The sequence below is a fragment of the Homarus americanus genome, unplaced genomic scaffold (genome assembly GCF_018991925.1).
Source record: "Homarus americanus isolate GMGI-L3 unplaced genomic scaffold, GMGI_Hamer_2.0 scaffold50821, whole genome shotgun sequence".
Taxonomy (NCBI): domain Eukaryota; kingdom Metazoa; phylum Arthropoda; class Malacostraca; order Decapoda; family Nephropidae; genus Homarus; species Homarus americanus.
In genome coordinates, this window is record NW_024717428.1 from 1 (window position 1) to 25,122 (window position 25,122).

General features: G+C 35.5%; 2 protein-coding genes across 2 annotated transcripts; one reads left to right on the forward strand and one right to left on the reverse strand.

Annotated features, from left to right (window-relative positions):
- Positions 1-1,029: 1,029 nt before the first annotated feature.
- Positions 1,030-4,907, forward strand: LOC121858864 (carbonyl reductase [NADPH] 1-like; the record flags this gene model as incomplete). The annotated part of the gene is made up of 2 exons (XM_042355519.1): positions 1,030-1,317; positions 4,679-4,907. Coding segments are annotated over 2 exons (502 nt in total), but the record flags the coding sequence as incomplete, so codon positions are not given.
- A 7,935-nt stretch (positions 4,908-12,842) lies between these two features.
- LOC121858865 (tigger transposable element-derived protein 7-like) lies at positions 12,843-16,926 on the reverse strand. The gene is made up of 3 exons (XM_042355520.1): positions 16,562-16,926; positions 15,804-16,087; positions 12,843-12,856 (listed from the first exon to the last, which is right to left on the reverse strand). The coding sequence occupies exons 1-3, from the start codon at positions 16,924-16,926 to the stop codon at positions 12,843-12,845; spliced, it is 663 nt and encodes a 220-aa protein (XP_042211454.1).
- Between the last annotated feature and the right edge of the window lie 8,196 nt (positions 16,927-25,122).

Consider the following 25,122-nt stretch of genomic DNA (forward strand, 5'->3'; position numbering starts at 1 on the left):
GTTAACAGTTTTAGGTTAGCAACCTTCTAGAGAACGGATTAACCGGACCTATACATGTGTACTGTAATTTCTATTCGTGTAAAATAATAACTTACACTTTGTCACTAATAACAGTGACTGTTAGTGGTGACGAAATGGATTTGATATTGGTGACGAATTGGGGTTTTGGTGACGAACGGGGTCGGTGACGATGTGGATTGGTGACGAAATGGGGTGTATCCAGTACATGTAAAAAAAAAAAACGAATAATAAAATACTATACGTCTGTACAGTGGGGTATGCTATAACGAATCTAATTGGTTCTAGAACCTTGTTCGTTATAGCATTCGTTCGTTATAGGGTTAATCCGTTCCAGGCCCCCAAATACAACCACTTAACACTGAAAAATATAATATAAAATTGTAAAAATTGTAAAAAAGTGCATAAATATGCATCTAAACCCCTGAAATAAAGAATATCATTAATATTTGTAATAAAAAAATTATAAATTCGAAAAAAAAAAAAATTAAATAATGTTCGTTGTAGGAGTTTCGTTCGTTATAGCATTCTCAATTTTATAGGTAAAACCGTTCGTTATAGGAATATTCGTAGTAGGATCCGTTCGTTATAGCATACCCCACTGTATAGCAATCTTAGTACTAATTGACTGCATAACATTGATTCAGTATGTGTTTTATATTATTAATGTTGAAGTCAGATTTGAAATGAGTCATAACATCATTGTAGTTTTTTTCTTTTGTCCTTGCTGGCTACTATATTTATATGTTATACCTTCTTACAAGGTAATTTGAAAGTCATGGATGAAAACAAATATAATTTATCAATTCTATTTTTAGCCAAAAATAATTTATCAGACTTGGACAAATATTTTGTTTATTTATAATTCGTATGACTTGGACAAATATTTTGTTTATTTATAATTCGTATTACATTGGTTACTCCTTAAAGCATACAGGTAATACCCTCAGGTATCTTTAATAACTAAATAGTAATGAAAAAAGGGAATCCTGCATAGTAATTAATATAATTGTGTATTAATTCTGTTTTTTTTATTTACTTCAAGAATGCAGCAACAGAACGTTTTGCAGAGCAAGCAGAAAATACCATAAGAGTCAACTACTTTGGTACCTTGGCAGTGTGCCATGCCCTCTTTCCTCTGCTGAGACCTCATGCTCGGGTAGCTACGGTTTCCAGCTCCCGTGGCCACCTTTCAAGAATTATTGGAAATGAACCTCAAGCTACTGCCCTCAGGAACAAGTTTGCATCACCCACTTTAACAGAACAAGAACTTGGTGACCTTATGAATCAATTTATCATGTAAGTATATACAGTATATAAGATTTTATGTATATAGACATTACTTAAATTAAATAGAATATTAAACAATTTGAAACCAAACTGATAATAATGATTAACACATGTGACAATCTTGACCTTTGGATGTTATCTTTTACGGAGAGACCTGTAAGGCTCTCAACAGTGTGCACTTCTGTATGTTATCTTGTGAAAAAATAAAATAGTTTTTCTGCATGTACTGTTGACAAAGTCTGACCCCTCATAGACAAAGGATAAAATAGATCATTTAGTAATACAGTAGACCTTAGATATTTGTGGGAGTTCGGTTCTTGAAAAATCCTGTGAATCCAGAAATCTCTAATGTGCAGTCGATCAAAAAACTATTTGTAATTGGGGGGTCAAAGAATTTCATAATGAACACTGTGACTCCTGTTGTCTTGGTAGGGTTGTCAAAATCCTTCATCTGTTGTGTCATATTGCCAAACAATTTTGTAAGGTTGGGTTTTTGATCGACTGTACAAATTTTAGTTTCTGGTGTATTTAAACATTGAGGAGGAAATTATAAATGTTTAAGAACAATGGCACCCACAAGCACGGTATCTGTAAATAATATTAATCTGTAGAAAGTACAGTAATGTTTTTTGCTTATCTCTGATGACGATAATGATTTGAGGTGTTCTGTATCAGTTACAAGTGCAAATCACTATCAGAAAACTTAAAGATTGCAAAATTATGAAAACAAATGAGGGAGCATCACTTCTCTAACGTTCGTAACACAGGCCGACTGATTGGGAAAGCGACTGAATATGGCTGTAAACTCGATGCTTACACTGATCTAGATCCATTCGACATAATTATCTGTTCTTGCTGTATTCACCATTAACTTAAAAATATTTGTACATTTTCTATATTATTTGCTAAGATTCCATACATACTTTTACTTTTTACTTTTACCCTTTTCATCACTGATCGTCTCGTTAGCCACTTGGGCGTTTGGTCACGTCTCTGTTACGCACTGTTGGCAAGTGCTGGGCATGCATTGGCTCCTGAATGTATCTGAACCTGCTCCAGTATTGGTCAAGTCTGGTCTTGAAGGAGCTCACACTCGGTGCTGTCACAATGAGCACTTACACAGGGGAGAAAGGTTGAGAAACTTTATCGGCCTGTATCTCAAAATTAACTTTTCTAACACTCAGATTGGAATTTCTCTGCCAATTTTTGACCGATTTCAATGAAACAAACACTCAGCACAGGAAGAACCCTTCCTCAACATAATTCCAGAGTCCAATTTTTATTAGATGTTTTAATTGCCTGTACAGTATGTTGGCCTGGCAAGTTAATGCTAGGCATTTACACATCTAGGTATAAAGCTAGATGTCGCATTCTGGACTATATCACAAAAACTGTTTTCAGAAAAATAAGTCGTTTTGGTTGAATATTTAATCTCGATATTTTGACAAAAATTTCAACCAAACTTGAAATTTTTTTATTCATAAAACCATATAAAAACAAACATATCGCTCTGGACTGTTCAATGACAATACTATATTCTTAGTACTATCAATTTCAAGGCAAAATAGAAAGAAGTAATGGAGAAATTATGCCCTGAAAATTTAGACATATGAGAAAATGTGTAAAAGGTTGAAAGTTTTGAAAGGGTAGAAGGGGGTTATTATGTTAGAATTGATGTACAGGTGCTCCTCTACTTAAGAACGTTCAACTTACACACTTTCAGAGATACAAACATCATCACTGAGGAGAGTTACCTGCCAGAACAGGTGTTTAATGTGGATGAGACTGGATTATTTTGAAGAAAATTCCAGATAGAACAAACATTACCTAAGAGGAGAAGAGTGAGCCAGGTTTTAAGGCTGTATTAAAGGGTATAGCTGTACTAAATATCCATAATCTTTTCATTTTTTACAACATGTTTGGTATCTACAAGAGTAAAGTTGGACTTACAAACAATTGGACTTACAAGCAAGCCTCAGGAACGTAACTCGTTCGTAAGTAGAGGAGCACCTGTACATATTATCCTTGATTGATGACAGGAATATCATAACAACCGACCAAAATTAAAAGCACCTACACCAAAGACCGGACTCTCCTCTTTAACACACGTAAAATGAAGTAAAACCTAGATTTAGATCCAGAGTTCAAGAGACCTAGTAGTTACCGTAGTTGAGTGGCCAAAGCGTATGGCATCAATGATCCAGTCTCTGTTTATTCTGAACATATCTCTATTTCTAGTGATTTAATGAGAGTTTTTCTAGTAAACTAAAGTAGATTATTTTAAGTGGTTATTCAATTATTCAAATACTGTATACCTGTAGTTCGTAAATTTTTTTTTACATCAAAATGTGGAATTCAACATACTAAATATGGCGTGGAGGTTAAATTAATAGTGAAAATTTAACTTTATGTAATATAGAATAATGAATAATGTAAAAAAATTACTTTCTCTGATTTTTAAGTACAGTATTGTATCCTGTAAATTTGAAAGCAGTTTGTAGAAAGTGAATTTGATTTACCCACAATGCACTGTTGCAATAAATGACATTGCTTGGATTGTAATGTTTCGCCCCCCAAATAAAAGGATTTTTAACCCCTTGAAAAATCGCAAATAAGTACTGTACTAGAGGTTGGGTGTCGCAAAAGGTGACTAGGTATACATTTACTAAATCACAAATACCCAAGCAAAATTCGCGAATCCAGAAACATGGAGATCGAGGGTTTATTATATAATTAAATTTTTGTTTACAAGAAAAAGATTCAAGGAACATTATTTGTACAGGTATTTGTGTGTTAGGTCTCCATTACTGTATTTTACCTTTGTCTGAAGAGGTTAATGTATTAAACAACTTCCAGTAGATTAGTTGTGGATGTTAAAAGTAAAAAATGAGAAGGTCTGTCATGTGTTAACAGAGAGAGTATTTTTTTAAATTTATTTATTTATTTTTTATTATACTGCATTATTATTATTTTTTTACATAGTCACTGTGCTCATTTTTGGTAATTCTTCTGTATGTGCATTAATGAAGACCATAATTGAGGAAGAAGGACAGATTGCAATACAGTAGTAATGTTCATACAAAGGATATTTGTGGACAGCTCCTCATACAATGTACAGTAATTACTAGAAGATGATGATGATGTAATGATGTTGTCTGTTTCTATGTTTCAACTTGCTTATGAGTACAGTAATTTGTTTTAAGCTTTGATCATTGAATTGTGTAGGAATGTTCTTCAGACAATAGAGCATCAGTGATACTAAGGCATATATTTTATTATTCATAGATCAGCTTTATTGAAAATGTATTATCCTTTTATATCTTAGTGGTGTTGACCATAATATTATGTTTACCCATATATGTTATCTCAGAAAGGCTAAAGAAGGAACCTGGAAAGAAGCTGGATGGCCCAACAGTACCTACGTAGTAAGCAAAGTTGGTGTATCTGCTCTTACTCGTATTCAGCAGCGAGCTTTTGATGCTGACCAACGTCCTGATATGGTGGTGAACAGTTGTCATCCAGGATTTGTAAATACTGACATGATTACCCACAGGGTTAGTTACACACATTTGTCTAAAATTTAATTTTTACCTTCAAACATCACTCTTAAGTGGTTATCACACTGGGCAAATTTTCTGCATTATGTTTTTGGTCAGATATTTCACATGAAACTGAGATACAGTGCAGGTATGTGGAAAACGGAAGATACAGGCGTTCTCGGGCAAGTCTTGGCTGTATTTCAGGTCCAATTGAAGTCTTATAGTATTAAAATTGAAATCCAGCAATTTCATTAAAACCAATGTACAGTACTGTATTAATAAAAATATTAATTGACTCATACAAATATATTATAAAAATATTGTTTATACATACAAATGAAAATTACAGATACCATTTCCTTTGCGTATTGTATATACAGTATAATCTGCATTTATGCGGTTTTTGTTTACGCTTTTGGTCATTTACACGGTACCTTGCCTGAATGAAATGTTTTAATTACGCGGTAAATTTCATCATTTACGCGGGAAGCGGCGCGGGCAGGGTGCGCACAAGGTCGCCCAATCATGAAAACATTACCGAGTTCTTCACCCGCCACTCACCACAGCCGGCCCAAGTCAGTGATAGTGATAGTGAGGATATGGACTTTGAGGGGTTTGACAAAGAAGCCCTGCAAGCCTCTGTGGTGGATAGTGATACATGTGATACAGGTGAGGGCCAATAATCTGCCCTGTGCCTCGGAACCAACCCCCCCATCCCCGTGTGCCCAGCCATCTTTTCTACTAACGTAAGTGTTAAAAAACCTAATGTTATTGATATTTCTCTTAAATATTAATTGTGTGTGCATACCATCATAAAATTAAGATGTTATTTTTACTACAACATACGTATTATGTCGGAAAAAGTGGAGTTTGGGAGTCGGCCCAGTCTCTATTTCAATTAATCCCATATGTTCTGTTATTTCGTTTACGCGTTTCTCGTTTTACGCGGACCTCCACGGGTTCAATTGACCGCGTAAATGCAGACTATCCAGTGAGCACAGCTAGCAGGATTCTCAAGTCTCATGAATTATTTGGACAAGGGACTCTGAAACTTCCATTGTTGGTAGAGAGATGGAATGCAGTGTGTTGTGGGATTTCAGACATCCATTGTATATCAAGAAATCCTTAAAAAGGCACAAATCTTGTGAATGACCTGTTATCTTTGTTATTGTTTTGTTCTGAGTGAGGGCGATACGTGAAAGGTACTGAAACTGAGTGGGTGATTGGAAATGCCAATTTTTTTTCCAAGAACGGTTGAAATTTTGCCGAGTGTGTTACCCTATCTATCTGTTAATCTTACTTTCCAAAGTGCTTTTGATCCTCTTCTTCCCTGCCCCCTATAGTACAGTTGTCTTTTATTTTATGCTTGTCAATTTTTAGTTTTATGACATTTTGTACTGATTAATAAGTTTGCTGAAAAACTTACTTTCTTTTACAGTTTTTATTTCAGATGGTGAATACAGTGCTATCCCATTAGCCAGAATAAATGGTGCAGAGCGGGATTGAGAGATTTCCTGGTATTTTGACGAATTTTCTCATCCCAGGAATTTTTCTGGGTACTGGGGAATGTTTTCCTAGAGTCTAAACTATGCATCTTGCATGGGCAGACACAGAGCTGCATTTATTTATGCAAACAACACTGTACACATACAAAATACAGTACAGTATTGTAAATAAACAAAATATACTACTGTATAGCATACACTTATACACTACAGTGTACTGTACTTACCAGCAGATGCTGATGATACAGATTGGCAGGTGTAGCAGGTGTTGGTGTGGTGCTGTTACTCCACTCTCCCTCCTTCACAAAGGGATTGGACACGCTCTGTATACTCTACATATACACCCTCTACACACCAGCATACACGGTCCACTCTGCTAGCTACAGTACTGTACATATGGTACTTTCATACTTACTGAATGTGCAGTACAGTTTATATATCTGTAATCACTTTTTATGTCTTAACACTGGTTTAACGGTATACTTGGCTGATCATATGGTAGTACAGTACATTACAGTACTGCATAACACAGATCCTATGCAAAAATGACAGTGAGTGAGCAAAGATTGTCATAATGCAAGAATTTGAGGAGATAGACTACAAGATACATCAGCCAATCATAGGCATCCCATGCAGTCACATGACAGCAGTAGCCAATTGTAGCTCACAGGCACTCTGAGCCTACCCACCCATGCACCTGGCACACATCCCTGTTTTGGACACATGCTGCAATCCTCAGAAATTCACTCCCATACCTGGAATGGAGAGAATTTTCCCGTAATTTCTCGGAATGCTTAAAAAAAAAAATGGCTACTGGAGAGTTTCGGGGATTGAAGAAGATTCAGACTAACGTTGAGATAATTGTATAGTTTTAACTGTTTTTGGAAATCAGCCCAGACTTGGGGAGGTGGGTATTTCTTGTCTGAAGGACTTAAATATACTGTACTTATCCTCTCAAATTCTTACCCTGGCTTCAGCTAATTAAAATTTCAGATGAACTTGATAACAATATTAGTGTTCTTAGCTTACGTTTTAGGGTAGTGTGTTCATCCTGCTGTTCAAGGTGATGTAAACCCTCTCAGCCTTGGAGCCTGAGACACATGCATGCATGAAAACTTATCCTCAGCCTCGGAGGTTTTTGCCAAAAAATCAAAGAATATTTTTTTTTTCTGGCTCATTTTACTGCCATGGAATTGTTTTATTAATTGTAATGGGGTCTCTTCTATCATAAAATTGTCTGAAAAATTGTATGAAACCATAAAAAAATTGAAAATTCTTGAAGTTTAAGCCATTTTTTTTTAGTATAAGTTGAAAAAGTAGGAAAATGTTTAGTAACATCTCTATTTCCATTCACATTTTCCTTGTACAGTATTATGGTGTTCATTGATTTGTACTATATACCAAAATAAAGAACAGAGCATGTAGAATATTGTGGTATAAGGAAAAATAATATAACACAAAAATTCATGGAATAATTAAAGGGCCGAGCAGCGCACCCTCCTTTCGCTCAAATAGCCAGAGCAACAATGTTCACTGAATAGTTTTTGAGTTGTTTGAAAATATAGCCCATTGGACGTGTTGGCGTCACAAGGCTAAGCTTAATTTTTTTTGCCTTTTATGTTCGACGCCACAGTGGCGTCGTGCAAGGCTGAGAGGGTTAATAAAGTTGGCTAAGCGACATGCCACTGTTTTCCAGTACAGTACTGTTACAGTATTCATATCTCATATATATACAGTAGAACATCGATATAACACAAGATATGTTTTCCAAGAGAGGTCGCCAATGAATATTGTGCAAGTTTTTATTCAGATGATTTCGTCAATCAGGTTCAACTCTGGCTGAAGCTGAAGCTTTCCATAAAGATATCATAGCTGTTGCTGAATCTGTTACTGAACCTGAAGTTGTTGCTAAAGCTGCTTATAATGCTGAATTTGATGGTGTAGCTGAAGTTGGTGGTTTAGGCCTTTGAATAATAAAGCTGTCGAAAGAACCTTTCACAGCCGCTTTCTTTTCTCATTATACGACTTTATGTAGAGGTCATGTATGTTTTTCACGTCCCTGTTAATTTTAATGCTTCGTTCTGTTAATGAATCCACTTCAGAAAACAATATTATGTTCGTTGCTTGCTCCATATAATATCCACTGACCTCTCACCTTTTTCATATCATTTTAACACATCTAGTCTCTCGGCTAAGCTTATACATTTTCTTTTAGCTTTTGAACCAGCACTATCATATCTGTTCTCGTGCTCATGTTGAATAGGGATGCAAAAAATGCCATAAAAAACCTGAGAATGTTTTTCTCCTTTTTCTGTTCAGATGCGTGAAAACAAAGGGCCCGCCAGCTGCGACTGTTTATAATACAGTGGTCCCTCGGTTAACGAACACAATTCGTTCCAGAAGGTCGTTCGTTAACCGAAACCATTGTTTCAATGGGATTTTGGGTAATTGGTTCCAGCTCACCGAAAATTATATACAAACTAAAAATAAATGCAGTAAAGTACACTTACTTTGAGGTGTGCATGTAGAAGGCTCCTGGTTGATGATGATGATGATAGGAATTAGAAGTGGGGGTGGAGGAGAAGAGAAGGCAGTGGGGTGGAAGAGAAATCACCCCATGCTTCATGCTACCATTTCACCCATAAAATTTTAAGTTCACTTGGTGTAATTCAAGATTACTTTCTTTAAATCAACACTGCACTGCACTATATATTGTCAATATGTAAAATAAATTTCAGAATGACCAAAAATTGTACTGTAAAAACGTAAAAATAATTTATGTTCAAGAGAGTCTCAAGCAAGATGCTTCCTCCACTGAGCAGACACAAACTGACGCCATTCTGGGTGAGTCAAGTGGCTGTTTGGCACACTAAAAACTAGTTCCCTGTACTTCAATTATGTTTAATAATTGTTAAAATGACTAAAAATTTTAATATAAGACTTGGAAAATTATTGAATAGTACAACCTTCTTGATATTTACTCAAATGGTAACGAATTTAAGCCCTAAAACCGGACTAATTCTCCAGCTGGTAAGCAGGCGAAAACATGTTGACACGATTTCGTAAGGATTTCGTTAACCGAATTTTTGTTCGTTAATCGAGTTGAAGATTCTTATGGAAGGTAATTCGTTAACCGAAATTTTGTTAACCGAGGCGTTTGTTAACCGAGGATCACTGTACTAGTGATGCTGGCGTTGCCTTCACAAGCCCAGCAGCCACCGTGTGCAATGCCTGTTTTTTTTTTTTTTAATACATATCGGGATTTAGTTATTATTTACAGTAGTATATAAAAATTTAATTTTACTTTATTTTTAATAAAATTTTTGTTGTAAATACGAAGGAAATAATGGTATAAATTGTATTGGGTCCTAAATTAACCAGGGTCTTAAATATGAATCGTCGTTAGTAGAACTGTCGTTATGGGAGGCTTTCCTGTGTGTATATATATATATATATATATATATATATATATATATATATATATATATATATATATATATATATATATATATATATATATATATATATATATATATATATATATATATATATATATATATATATATATATATATATATATATATATATATATATATATATACTAGACCCCGACTTACGACTACCGACTTACGACCGTCGGGACTTACGACCGCCTCAGATATAGATAAAAAAAAAAAATTCAAATGACACACGCATTTTCTATACCGAAACGTTTCCAGTTAATGTAGTCTCCATGTATAATTAGAAAATTATGGGGGCCCCATGTGCATTCAGCTGACTACATTAAAGGTTAAGTGCTCAGTCACACTGTATCCATTCCTTATTATTTATTACTTTCACTGTACTGTATCCATTCATCATTATTCATTACTTTTACTGTACTGTATTTCATTGTAGATTTTTTATTAAAAAAAAATTTTTATTTTTTTTTTTTTATCTATGTCGGACTTACGACCATGTCGGACTTACGACCTGGATTTGGGTCCCTAACCCCGTCGTAAGTCGGGGTCTAGGTGTGTGTGTATATATATATATATATATATATATATATATATATATATATATATATATATATATATATATATATATATATATATATATATATATATATATATATATATATATATATATATATATATATATATATATATATATATATATATATATATATATATATATATATATATATATTTTTTTTTACGGGGATTAGCCCACCCAGGCACTGGTCACTGACCCACATCAAGGCCTGGAGGGTGAAAATATAATAATAATAACAATAATAATAATAATAATAATAATTATAATAATAATAATTAATAAAATAAATAATAATAATAATAATAATAATAATAATAATAATAATAATAATAATTAATAAAATAAATACTACTACAGGTTGACAACCATTTATCCGAAATTCCAAAAACCGAAAAGCTCTAAAAACCTAAAGTTTATTTTGTGGGCAAAACTTTTTTTTTTTTTTTTAACAGGGATTAGCCCACCCGGGCATAGATCACTGACCCACATCGGGGCCTCGGGGGGCGAAAATGTAATCGCAATAATAATTATAATAATTATTCATAGTAAATAAAAGTTTTAATAAAAATACACCAAAATAAAATAATAATGATAACAATAATATTAATAAAATATAATAATAAAGTTAATAATAATAATAACAATATTTTTGTAAAAATAAAATAATAATAATAATAAAGAAATACAAGAATGAAAAAAAAAAGATCAAAGGTGAGAAACAAGACCTAGACCTATGAATTGTTATTATTATTATATATTATAATCTTTATTATATTTTCGCCACCCAGGCCCCAATGTGGGTCAGTGACTTGTGCCCGGGTAGGCTAAAAAAAAAAAAAAAATTAATCATTTTGAAAACTGAAAAATTCTGAAATCCGAAATGCCTCTGGCCCCAAGGAATTCGGATAAGGGATTGTCGACCTGGACTACTACTACTACTACTACTGCTGCTACTACTAATAAATAAACAAATGGAAAAATAAATCAAGAGTGAGAAACGACAGTGTAAATGAGGCAGAAAGTCAGATCAGCAACTTGGGACCTGGTCAAAATTTTTGTGATGCCATATGGTAGCAAGGTCTACTATCAGACAACAGTATTCATATCTCATATGAGTACAGTACAGTACAGCACAGTATTCAGATCTCATGACTACAGTACAGTACACTACAATACAATATTCATATCATGAGTACAGTACAGTACAGTATTCATATCTCATATATCCAAACCAGTACTTTATACAGTATTCATTGGATAGTATTCAAGTTGTCTGTTCTTTGTTCTCTGAAAGCACTCATAGGTCTTTTGTAATTGAGGCACTGCATTAGAAGGGGGTGAAGTGACTCCCCGGCCAAAATGCGTTTTTTGATGGAAATCACTATTTTTACCCTTCATCTATATGTTGGCGTTGGATGTAACCCTCTAGCTAGAATAGAAATGTGGTAGAAAGTCATTAAAAAATAAGGTGTGATTTTGCCTCAGGCCTGGAGCTACGTATCTGGCTGTGCGCTCAGTCAAAGAAGGTGTCAACGTCTCGTTCAGAGCGAGAGGAGCGCGAGCCAATGACAGTGCGCCTCCCTCGGACCATACCCCCCGAGGCAGCCAATCACAATGGATTTCCCCTTGCTACGTCACAGCTCCTCGGTCAATCCGCGCACCCAGATGCTGCCTCCTTGTTAGTTTTGGCGCATTTTATAGCTTAAAGAGGTTCAGTGTACTTTCTACTGCTATTTTTGATAACTTTTCAGCGTACCATTGACGTTATCATGTTACACGGGTGTGAGAAGTGCTCTGCATAATCTGCCCGATATTAGAGCAAGACTCGAATGAGGCTAGGCCTTCTTCTGGTGTGGTTTCAGGAGCCCATTATTCCTGAGCGTGTGTTTAGTGACGATAATGCTCACGTGGACATGCAAGGAATGCTTGGTGATAGTGATAGTGATTTTGGTATACAGTACTGTACCCATAATACAAAAAGAGACTGCTATGCATCACAAGACCGTTTTGCAAACTGTATTCCGGTACAGAATTATGTGACATGCACTGACGGCAATAATGACGATGAAAGTGAATATGAAAATGATGAAAGTGAGTCTAGTGGTAAAACAAACAGTGACACTAATGTGTCACAACAAGAACATACAGACTGTGAAGAGGTAGAAGTGGACAGTGACGAGACATACATTGACCTTGATAGTGATAAAAGTGAGCCTTACCCAACGAATGCTAGTGAAAGTAAGCCCATACCTCAGTCTTATAATGAAATTGAACTGTTGCCGGCATCAATTATCAATGATCTAGTTGATGAAGAATCTGTGTGGCAATTTTTAGAGAATGCAGAGAAAGACTTTGATCGGTACGTGATTGATTATGACGAGGCCATTAAAGTTATACTCACTCCTCAGGATTTATGTAACTTCAAGATGCTGTACTACGATTTTCAGGGATATTAAAACGAAGGAACTAAACAAAGTAAGATTGTAATACTATTATCATAATACTGTTTTTTCCCAAGATTAAGCAAACTTTCTCCACCTTTGTATTCGTATGTTAATTACGTTGGGGGTGGGGTGAGTGTAGTGGTGTTTCCTTATTATTGCACACTATTATACTTAACAATATTATAAATCTTTTGCTAATACAGGTTGTACCTCTCTAGTCCGGCATTCTGTGGTCCGGAAACTCCAATGGTCCGGAACGATTTTAGTTTGTCCAATAGGTAGATAGGCAGCTTTTTTTTTTTTTTTTTTTTTTTTTTTTTTTTTTTTTTTTTTTTTTTTTTACTTCTCTGAATTATTATTACAGGAGTATTAAATTTTTGCCCCTCAGGCCCCAATGTGGGTCAGTGACCTATGCCCGGGTGGGCTAATCCCCTTAAAAAAAAAGAAACAGCCGCGGGAAATTAAGGTTTGTTTACATCCGGCAGTTCGGCTGCTCTCTCTCTCTCTGCTTGTCTATACAGAGTACAACATTTAACCCTTCAATATATATGAGCAGTAAATAAGTGTTGCTTTCATATTCTTATGTAGAGTAATGACGATATGTTTTCACATGTGCGCACTTACATACGCGCAGTCTCACTTTTTTTTTACCATTAATGGTTAGCTACTTATATTGTTCCATTTATTAACATTAAATAACATTACAGGTACTTCAAGCAACCATATTCATTTTTTACATTAATTTTACTACAGCTAAACTCAGGGTCTTATTTTCTTCAGTTTTATATGTAGAACCAATCAGTCACTGGTTTCGTAAGCTTTAACATAAACAATGCCGGCAGCCGTCTCGTCTCCTCTAATATTCCACGTATTATTAATAAATTGTATTGTTAATTTTGCACACACGTACATTAATTCAATAAAAACAAATTCAGAAACATTAATTAAAATATATATGAACAGTAAATAAGTGTTGCTTTCATATTCTTATGTAAAGTAATGATGATATGTTTTCACGTGTGCGCATGCGCACTTACATATGCGATCTCTCTTTTTCTTTACCATTATCGTTAGCTACTTCTATTGTTCCATTTATTAACATTAAATAACATTACTTAAAACAACCATATTAATTTTACTACAGCTACAACCAAGGTCTTATTTTCTTCAGTTTTATATGTAGAACCAGTCAGTCACTGGTTTTGTAATCAACGAAAACAATGCTGTGTCATTTCCTCATGTGTTTTAATTTTCTACGTATTATTAATGAATTGTATTGCTCATTTTGCACACATAAACATTAATTCAATAAAAAAGACATTCAGTAATAAACAATAATGAATCTTTTGTACATAAGAGAAATGACGCTGTTTACACGATTATGCACGTCGTCTGCACGTTGGCGGGCCGTTCAAACCCGTCGAAATTCAAGTTTCCGCCGTCAAAATTTTTATTTATTTATTTTTTTGTGTGTTCCAATAAAATACGTTAAGAATTAAAAACTCGCGAAATTTGAGAAGCTACTATACGACATTTAACCCTTCAATATGTCTTCAAAGAGACCATGACGCAGAGAAAGTGGTGCTAGTGCTTCCAGGCATAAGCACAAGTCACTATCTATCCAGGAAAAGGGTGAATTTCCATGGTCCTGCAATTTCCATGGTCCGGCACCGGTCAGGTCCCGAGGTTGCCGGACTAGAGAGGTACAACCTGTATATATATATATATATATATATATATATATATATATATATATATATATATATATATATATATATATATATATATATATATATATATATATATATATATATATATATATATACTGTACACTGTATATATATTTATATTTATCGCCGCTTGGGCGGTCGGTCACGTCTCTGTTACGCACTGTTGGCAAGTACAGTACTCCCTCTTTATCGACGGGGGTTACGTTCTGTAAACGGCAGTCGATAAAGAAACCGTCGATACCGTGATGGTTACGTAATTTTTCTAACTATTATTAGCATATGTTGAATAAATGTACCTTTAAGCATTAATGCGTTTCCTTTACACATAACCTTAAATAATAGTGTATAAATAATAATATAATAAGTGGACAAAAATACTAGCAAACTTACCATTTAATTTATTGAAGTGAACATCGGTCCTTACAGTAAACAATACAGTATATACAGTATATACAAGTGTGATGATTGAGGCTTATTAAAAGCCTGACCAGTCAGATGAGTATGATTAGTCAAGGTCTGCATCTTCTTGAGGGGTGTGGGCAGGTACTGCGTCTTATTGTTGTGAGGTGCCGGCAGCTTCTACGTCTTGTTGTTGTTGTGAGGTGTCGGCAGCTTCTGCCTCCTGTTGCAGGATGCCGGCAGGTTCGGCGATGGCAGGCACTCGGCGACTGAAGAAGTTGGTGATGGTGGTCTGTGCTTTCTTGCTTCTCATTTCCCTCTGCAGTTCTATATATGGCAACATAACATTTTCAATAGCTCTCTTTGCTTTAAGGGACCTATCAAGGGAGGGATCAATGTCATAGAGACGAGCAGAGAGGGCCTTACTCATTCTTATTACTTCACCAAGATTATCTAAAGTTAAGTTCTTATTTTCATCATCACTCACTTCATCGTCTGTTTCATCCTGCAGCTCCACTAATTGTTCTAGTTCATCACTTGTAAATGGGTCCCCAACATTTCCCAATAACTCTTCTTGCACCTCTGCCGCTGTTAGGTCAGAGAACCCTTCACCTCCAACTTCATTTGCCATAGTTATTATGTTGCGTAACTGAGGCTCGGCTGTTGGGAACCCTGTGAATGTTGGGACAATTTCAGGCCACAATTTTTTCCAACATGATCGGACACAGTTCTGCGACAGTTCATTGTGGCTTTCAGCGATGAAGTTTATGCACTGCGCAATATCAAATTTCTTCCACATTTCTCTGGGCGTCACATCAGCATCCTTATCAAGGCACTCACGAATCATGCTGAAAGTCTTCTCTGCATATTTAGCCTTAAACACGACAATGACTCCCTGGTCCATTGGCTGGATGATGGAGGTGGTGTTTTTTGGCAGGAAAACCACCTCAATGTTGGGGTGGGCAGTCTTGAGTTCTTCAGAGTGGCCAGGGCAATTATCTAGACATAATACCACTTTGAACTCCATGCCAAGTTCATCCAGATAATTTTTCACCTCTCTAGCAAAGCAGTTTTTCAGCCAATCCACGCACAAATCAGATGTCATCCACGCTTTCTTGTTGTTCCTGTAGAAAACTGGTAGCAAGTTCATGTTTTTATTTTTGAGAGCCCGAGGTCGTGCGGCAGTGTATAACAACATGGGCTTAATCATATGCCCTGCCGCATTCCCACATAGCATCACTGTCACTCGGTCCTTCGCAACTTTAAATCCAGGGGCACTTTTTTCCTCTTTAGAGATGTAGGTTCGGCGTGGCATCTTCTTCCACCATAGGCCTGTCTCATCAGCATTAAAAACTTGTTCCGGCCTATAACCCTTTTGTGCTATGTGGTTAGCAAACTCTGCAGGGTATGCTTCCCCTGCCACAGTGTCTGCTGATGCTGCTTCGCCAGTCACTTTTATATTATGCAGCCCATAACGATGTCTGAATTTCTCAAACCATCCTTTGCTAGCTGCAAATTTTTTCAAATTGTCACCATCACCATCACCCTGATCATCACCATCACCATCACCAACACCATGATCATCACTTTTAGAAAACCTATCATAAAGTTCCTTAGCTTTCTGCCTAATAAATTTCGAGTCAAGTGGTATGCGGCGGCGGTTTAGGTCCTCTATCCAAATGTTCAGTGCTTTTTCCATTTTAATGAGGGCATCATCACGCACATGGCTTGTCACTTTTGATGTCACTGGTGCACTTGAAGCTAAAGCGTGCTTCAGATCCTTTGCACGTCGTTTAATTCCACGCACACTGGATTCGTTGAGCCCAAAGTGGCGGCCAACAGCTGCATAGCTCATACCGCTGTCGAGTTGTTTCAGCACTTCATTCTTCTCATTCAGCGTCAGCACTCGTCTTGCCCTCTTAGGTGTAGATCCAGAGGGAGCAGCAGGTCGTTTGGGAGGCATAGTGATATAAGTTCATGTGATGAATCACCAGCAAAAGTTGAAAATCAAAGACTGTTGCCCACTCGGCTTGGCTGATGTTTGTGTTCAGGGAAGGCGGGCCGCGGGTAGGCGCTAGTCACGCCACTAGTGCCGCCTAGCGGCGAAAGTACAAACAAGGCCCGCGGAGTTCAAATAAAGCCAAAATAAAAATCCCGGCTAAATAATCCGTCGATAATCGAAACCGCCGATAAAAAATCCGTCGATAAAGAGGGAGTACTGTACTAACTTCCAGTTTTCACAGTTTGCTAGGAAATGGATTGAGCTGCATGATAAAAAAAATGAACCCTCTAACTTAAAAAAAAAAAAGTTATGGTTGTTTGAACTTCAAAAAACTTTAAACGCATTTTTCTCAGCCTTTTGAATTTGGCGCTTCACCCCCCTTCTAATGCAGAGCGCCTCAATTGAAAGTTATAGAAAACTAGTACTTTTGAAAAGAGGAATGAGGATGATTTAATTGATACAGAAAGCTTGAAGAAGACATCACTGTTGAGAAGTTTTTGTTGAAATACAAAATGTGTTGAAAAGTACAAAGCAGTTTACATACTGTGCAGTATTGTAATCAAATTGAATGATGAGGTGCAGTGACTGAGGTTAGGAATTTCTCATTTGTTATTGAAGAATGATGTGAAACAATAACTTGTTTGAATAAAGTGATTTGAACTCCACATTTCAATTCAGTGGTGTCTCGGTTAACGAACGCTTCGGTTAACGAAATTTCGGTTAACGAATTACTTTCCATAAGAATCTTCAATTAGGTTAACGAACAAAAATCCGATTAACGAAATTCTTACGAAAACATGTCGACATGTTTTGGCTTGCTCATCGGCTGGTAGGTTAGTCCGCCAATATAGTAATCAGTCCTAGGGCTTACATTCGTTTCCATTGGAGTAAATATCAAGAAGGTTGTGATATTCAATATTTTTCCAAGTTTTATATTAAAATTATTAGTAATTTTAACACTTATTTAACATAATTGCAGTACAGGGAACTAGTTTTTGGTGCACCCATCAGCCACTTCACTCACCCACCAAGGCATCTGCTTGAGTCTCTGTTCAGTGGAGGAAACATCTTGCTTAAGGGTCTCTTGAACACAGAGTATTTTTACGTTTTTACAGTACAATTATTGGTCATTCTGAAATTTAACATATTGATAATATATAGCGCAGTGCAGTGCTGATTTAAAGAAAATAATCTTGAATTACACCTAGTGAACTTAAAATTTTATTGATGAAATGACTGCATCAAGCATGGTTTCCTGAAAGGTGATTTCTCCTCCATCCCCACTTCCTTCTCTTCTTCTTCTCCTCCACCCCACTTCTAATTCCCATCATCATCATCAACCAGGAACCTTCTACATACACACCTCAAAGTAAGTGTACTTTAATGCATTTTTTTATACTTTGTATGTACTTTTCGGTGAGCTGGAACCAATTACCCAATATCCCATTGAAACAATGGATTCGGTTAACAAAATTTTTGGTTAACGAACGACCTTCTGGAACGAATTGTGTTCATTAACCGAGGGACCACTGTACTGTATTTACTTTTTACCACTACAGTAAAGCCTCCGATAACGATGGTTCAACTAACGAAGATTCATATCTAAGACCCAGGTTAATTTAGGACCCAATTCAATTTACGCCATTATTTTCTTTGTATTTACAACAAAATAAAAAAAATATATTAGATTTTCGTATAAATGATAACTACAGTAAATCCCAATATTATAAAAAAAAAAAAATGCCCTGCACATGGAGGCTGCTGGGCTTGTTAGTGGTGACGCCAGCATCACTAGTATAAACAATCGCAGCTGGCGGGCTCTTTGTTTTCATGCATCTGAACAGGAAAAGGAGAAAAACTTTCAGGTTTCTTACATCAATTTTGCATCCCTATTCAACATGAGCAAGAGAGCAAGTGATGGGAGTGTTGTTTCATAATCTAATAGAAAGTGTATAAGCTTAGACGAGAAACTAGATGTGTTAAAACGATATGAAAAAGGTGAGAGGTCTGTGGATATTATATGGAGCAAGCAATGAACATATTTTCTGAAGTGGATCCATTAACAGAACAAAGCATTAAAATTTAAATAAACACAAATGACCTCTACATAAAGATGTATAATGGGAAAAGAAAGCAGCTGTGCAAGGTTCTTTCGACGGCTTTATTATTTGAAGGCCTAAACCATCAAATTCAGCATCATAAGCAGCTTCAACAACAACGTCAGGTTCAGTAACAGTTTCAGCAACAGCTTTATGGAAAGCTACAGCTTCAGCCAGAGTTGAACCTGATGATTTCATCATCTGAGTAAAAACTCTTACATCATTGGCTGTCCTTATGTTTTAGAGTTTACCACTATTTCTGATTAAAATTTTTTTTGTTTTACATTAGTAAGTATTATTTAAAACATACATGAACAGTAATAAGTGTTCCTTTCATATTCTTATGTTGAGAAATGACGATGTTTTCACATGTACGCACTTACATACGATGGCTAGGGTGTGACCTTTGTCCTACAATGCTGTTCAAAATTTTGGTGTTGCATATTGACATAAAAAATACCCACGTGCAATTTTTTGAAGATTCATGCATATTTGAGTGAGGAGCAATTTGAAAAATAGCGATTTTACTTATACGGCATACGCGCCTATATATGAGATTACACAACCATCATAAGGGATATTAACACAAATCATTTGCCTGTCTTAATTAAAAGCTGCTATCACTAACAAAAAAGTTCATCAATCTTATTCTCTCATGGTACATTAAGGGGTTTTATCATATATTCACAAGGTATTATTTCTCTAGAGCAAGAAACCATGATTTCTGTTCGGAAACAGATGATCGTTTGCGCTGATTAGGAACGCGGAGTCTGTCATTTTCAACTACTTGAAGGACTTCTTGAAAGTGCTCCTCATCCCTGGCAACATTAAGAAAGTCATGGCAAAGTTTTACCCCACGCTCTGCAGCCTCATTGACGACCTGAAGCTTGTCCACAACCCATTTCATGTTCAGGTAGTCGTCATGATCCGCCCATTCATTGGCTGGACTGTGGAGAAACTGATAGGGCATGCCTAAAATGGTGAAGAACCAGCTTGAGTCAGGCCCACATGCAGATATAAGGGTCGTGAGATGTTGTTTCGAAAACTGCATGAAACAAGTTCTGCTGACCTCAGAATATCATGGGGCACAAAAATTGAAACTCCCTCTTTCACTGTTCTCCGATGTTTTCTCTTTGGTTCAGCAGTGCTGGCCGCATCAATGTCATCGTCCTCATCAGAGCTAATAGGTGAATAAATATCAGCCTGTACATTCTTAGCATGATCACATTGCTCTCTCTCTCTCGCTCTCTTGTCGCTTCTCTTCTCGCATCTGCCTTTTCTGTCGATTCTGAACCTATTCTGTGAGTACTTTATTTACCCCAGTGTAGGTAGCTGCTCTGTCACTTAGCATGCTTTTCATAAAGAGTATGTCAGTATCGATAGCATCTTGTTCGGCCTGAGTTTTCCCCTTTTTTGCAGCCGCCATGTCTTTCAACACTGTGTTCTTATAAAATTTCATCTTCAGGCTCAATTGATTACTTCATAATTCCAGGATCATCAGCCCGTCTTCTATCCTCATTCTTTTCATAAGCATCATGTAGTCTTTGTCATAGTAAGTTTTAATTACTCAGCTAATATTGTTCCTGCCTGTAATGGTCGGGACATTCGCCTTCTGGTAATGCAAAGCACATTGTCAATGGTGGCAGATAAAGCCTGGTCCCAATGCAAATCGAAGGTTTGCTAACAGACATGGTAAGATCTGCCTATTAGTTGGCAGTTTGCAGCCCTTTATTTCCTTTTCTTCTTGCTGTAGATCGGTGCCCAATAACATCATTCTGACATACTCATCATCTTGCCTGTATCCATGATTAAATTCTCTATTCACAACATCAAATCACTGTCAAAGGAAAAGAAAAGAGCATCATTAAAATTAAATGCAATAAAATAATCGTGGAAAATTTTGTGGGTCAGCGTTCCAGACCCAGAAATGAAAATCTGATAAATGTGCTATTTTCACACTTATTTATGAAGTTCATAAGCTGAAATAGCAATACTTGTAATGCAGCGGTGCTAGCTCAAACATGCACCGATCTCCAATAAAATTTACAGGGTTTTTCTAGATAAATACACAACACTCAAACTTTGAACAGCATTGTAGGACCATTTTTATTTTTTTGGAGGGCAACGGTCACACCCTAACGATGGCGTTCCCAATCTATTTTTATTTATTTTTCACGATTAATGGTTAGCTACTAATATTGTTCCATTTATTAACATTAAATAACATTACTTAAAACATACATATTAATTTTTTTACATAAAGGTTTCTACAGCTACAACCAGGGTCTTATTTTCTTCAGTTTCTTATGTAGAATCATCATCACTCATGAAAACAATGCTCTCTTTTCTTCCTGTGTTTTATTATTCTACGTATTATTAATGACCTGCATTGTTCATTTCAATTATATAAACATTTATTCAATCAAATAGAGACTCAATAATAAATAATTATGAATCTTTTGTACAAGTACTAGCCTAAATCAAGACCGACCCTTTAATCCGGATTTCGATAATTCGGACAATATCTATTTTTAAGATTTGTAGGAATATTACCATGCCGGACTTGCTTGCTGGTCCACCCACTGCTGATAAACATAACATCTCCACCACTAGTGGAGGGGGGATGCAACTTTTAGCTTCATACGAAAAATATTTACCATTTACTGCCAGTAAACAATGGAAACAAAAATATGTACCAATTAGTAATGAAAAGTTGTGCAGTTCCTTCAGCAAATGAAGTCACTTAACTTACAATAGGCTAAATTACTCTAAACAACGTGTTTCAGTAGTCTATGTTGAGTTCTTAGCTCAGGCTAACTTATCATATCATATAATGTATCACACTTCATTGATCTACAAAAAATACCGTAATAAAACCCTTTTCGATATTTCACACTTAATATAATACCCGTAATCTACTTCAACCTCCTATTGTTTACACACGACGATAGACACCACCAGCTGTTGAGTATCAGCTGGACGGCACAAGTGTTTTTCGAATGCCGTTAAAACTGTTAAATCACATGTATATTTTAACTAACTGTGCCTGAATGAATATATTCTCGAAATGTTTTGCTGAAACGTGATGTATTTTAATGAAAATAGGATAAAATACATGACGAAAACAAAAGATTTTACCTAACCTTCCAATGTTCAAGAGAAGTTACTCGTTTTTTAATAGTTTTGGCTAAAAACTGTTATATTACAATGGTATTCTATTCATACTGTGCTTGATATAATGCATTCACGAAATGTAATATTTTTGCTGAAATTACGACGATACAGTGAAAGTGGGAAAAATCGGATAAAAACAATGACTTTGAAATATAATAAATATTAACTCCCCAATCGGTTAATCGACACCTTCCCCACTATTAGTCCGAATAATGAGGGTCGACTGTATCTTAAGATAAATGACGTGTTTTGAGGGCTAAGATATCGCCCACTATCAGTCTTATTTTTTCTTAACATCAGTGATTACTTTTACTGTGCATTAAATAACATTAATTAAAACATACATATATTTTACATCAATTTTACTACAGCAACAACCAGGGTCTTATTTTTTTCAGTTTCAGATGGATAACTGACATTATGGGTGTAAACACTGACAACAATGCCGCTTTGTCCTCTTGTGTGTTTGAATATTCTACGATATTAATGAATTATATTGTTCATTTCGCATAGATAAAGATTAATTCAATCAAATACATATTCAGTAATAAACAATAATGAATCTTTGTACATATTCTTAAAAGATAAATGACGGTATCCTTAAAGCAGATGTATATGTTATGCTCCCATTCCATCTCACTTTTTTTTTTTGCCATTAGTGTTAGCTATACTTCTATTGTTACATTTATTAACATTAAATAACATTACTTAATAATATATATTCATTTTTTTCAATAATTTTACTACAGCTACAACCAGGGTCTTATTTCTTTCATTTTCTGTGTAGAACTATCGTCTGACTCTGCTATTGTAAACACTAACGAAAACAATGATGTCCCATCCTCTTTTGTGTGACTATATTATTATTCATTTATATTGGTATCTGTGAAACATTATTTAAATAATATAGTTTGCAATATTCATTAATTGTATTGTTTTAGAAAAGAGGGTGAAAATACACAAAAAGATATGAAAAAGGTCACACTGGGGAATGCATCTCTATTATTATTATTTTATTTAATTGTACTAATGATTCATGACACGATGATTCTCCTTACACTGCAATATTGGAGGACATATATCGTTATTCGAGGCTTTTCTGTATAATAATTTGATACTAATTTTATTTTTATCCAAAGTGTTGGTTAGATTACAAATTAATTGAAGTTGTTGAAAGACTGATAATTTTCGTAATTTCCAAGTGTTAATGTATTATACAATATGCTTTTTTTCAGTAGGCCCGGCGACCATGTGCCAAGGTGCTGTGTGTCCATCTTATTTGGCTATGCTGCCCCTGACATCATGAAACCCCGAGCCTATTCAGGCATGACAAGGTTGGTTGATTGCTAATGGATCTTACACCTAGTATTGTGGTAAGAAGTTATATATCATAAATTACTTGAATAAAGGTTTTGGTATTATCATCACAAATAATTAGATGAATGTGAAGAGAAGTTGTCTTTTCTCTGTTAATCTTACGCTCAGAAGCTACTGCGCAGCAATAAGATTGATATACGAAGTTATAACTCATTATATTTGGGAATTATTCATCAAAACTCTATTACTGTGCACTTACCCTGTACTGTATTTAAATATAATTACTGTATTATATGGATTTAGCATATACACACAATACTTGTTAAGAAGGATGTCTTTATGGATAAAACTAGAATGTTTCTTCTTCAGAAATACCACTGTATGAAATGATTTGATTTGAGTACTGCACTATAACTTATATGTTGCATTTCTGTGTGTCTAAAAACTGTACAGTATAGGGTTTATCTATTCACTGTTTTGAAAAAAAATCTATATAAATTGCTATTCCTACAGTATTTGAGTATAGGTATCTTTAAATGGCTGTATTTTCATTTACAGGAGGTGCAAAATTAAATGCTATTGCATCTAGTATAATAATACCTACTTGTGTTTATTGTATGCTGAAACTGGTGTAGCATGTTGGTGTCATTACAATATATGAAAAAGCACATATATTTTTACCATATTTATGATAATATTTTGTACTGCATAATGCAGAATTTTTATAATACATGCCTATATTTGAAGGATCAGGACTTAAACAATTATAGAGCAATTGTATTTTTTATAATTAATATTCTGATATGAGTTTCATGCAATGCACAGCATCACTCCAACACATGTAATTTCAAAAACAGTATGTACTTAAATACATGGTGCCCAGAAAGGACATATAGGCAGCAAAGCACTCCCAGGATGCAAGCGTACCTAAACACTTTTACTTTACTTTTTACATTTATCCTGTTTACGCTGATTGGCCTGCCAGCTTGGCCAGGCGTCGGTCACGCCTGTTATACTGTTGATAAGTACAGCGTCGTACTGTCATGTATTGGCTCCTGAATGTATCTTGAACTCCTGCAATATATATTGGCCTGGTTTTTGAAAAGAGCCTCACTTGGTGCTCTCACAACACTTCAAGTAAGATTGTCCTGCTCAACTCTCACTACAAAAAAGTTGCCCACAATTTGTCTGGACTTGTACTTCAAATCCTGAGCTATGACCCTCAGGAGTTGTTGGCGCCCACTGTGCCTATGGGTATGTATTACCTTGACCCAATAGTGACCTCTGAGATGTTTTTGCTTCAATTGGTTATCCCATGCCTGTCTAAGGAAGTATGTATATAAGCCTAGGTGCAGTTACAGGTATCCCAAATTTGGGTAAATGAGTTAAGTAGTGTAGGCACCAGTCTGGTGGCCTTGATATACTTGTATTCAATCTTAGCCCATAAAGTATAAACATCTAAAATGGGAAGTTCTCTTTGAAGAGCATTACGAGGTATGGACCATCTAGATATCTGAACAAACTTATAAGACCTACTAGTTTAGTTGCTTGATTCACCTTCTTCTCA

Excerpts from the sequence above, each read along its gene's own strand:
- LOC121858865 (XM_042355520.1), bottom strand. The coding sequence starts at position 16,926 with ATGCCTCCCAAACGACCTGCTGCTCCCTCTGGATCTACACCTAAGAGG. Across the intron at positions 16,088-16,561 it reads GCTAAGGAACTTTATGATAG|GAACAACAAGAAAGCGTGGA; the intron begins GTTTTCTAAAAG and ends AGTTTTCTACAG.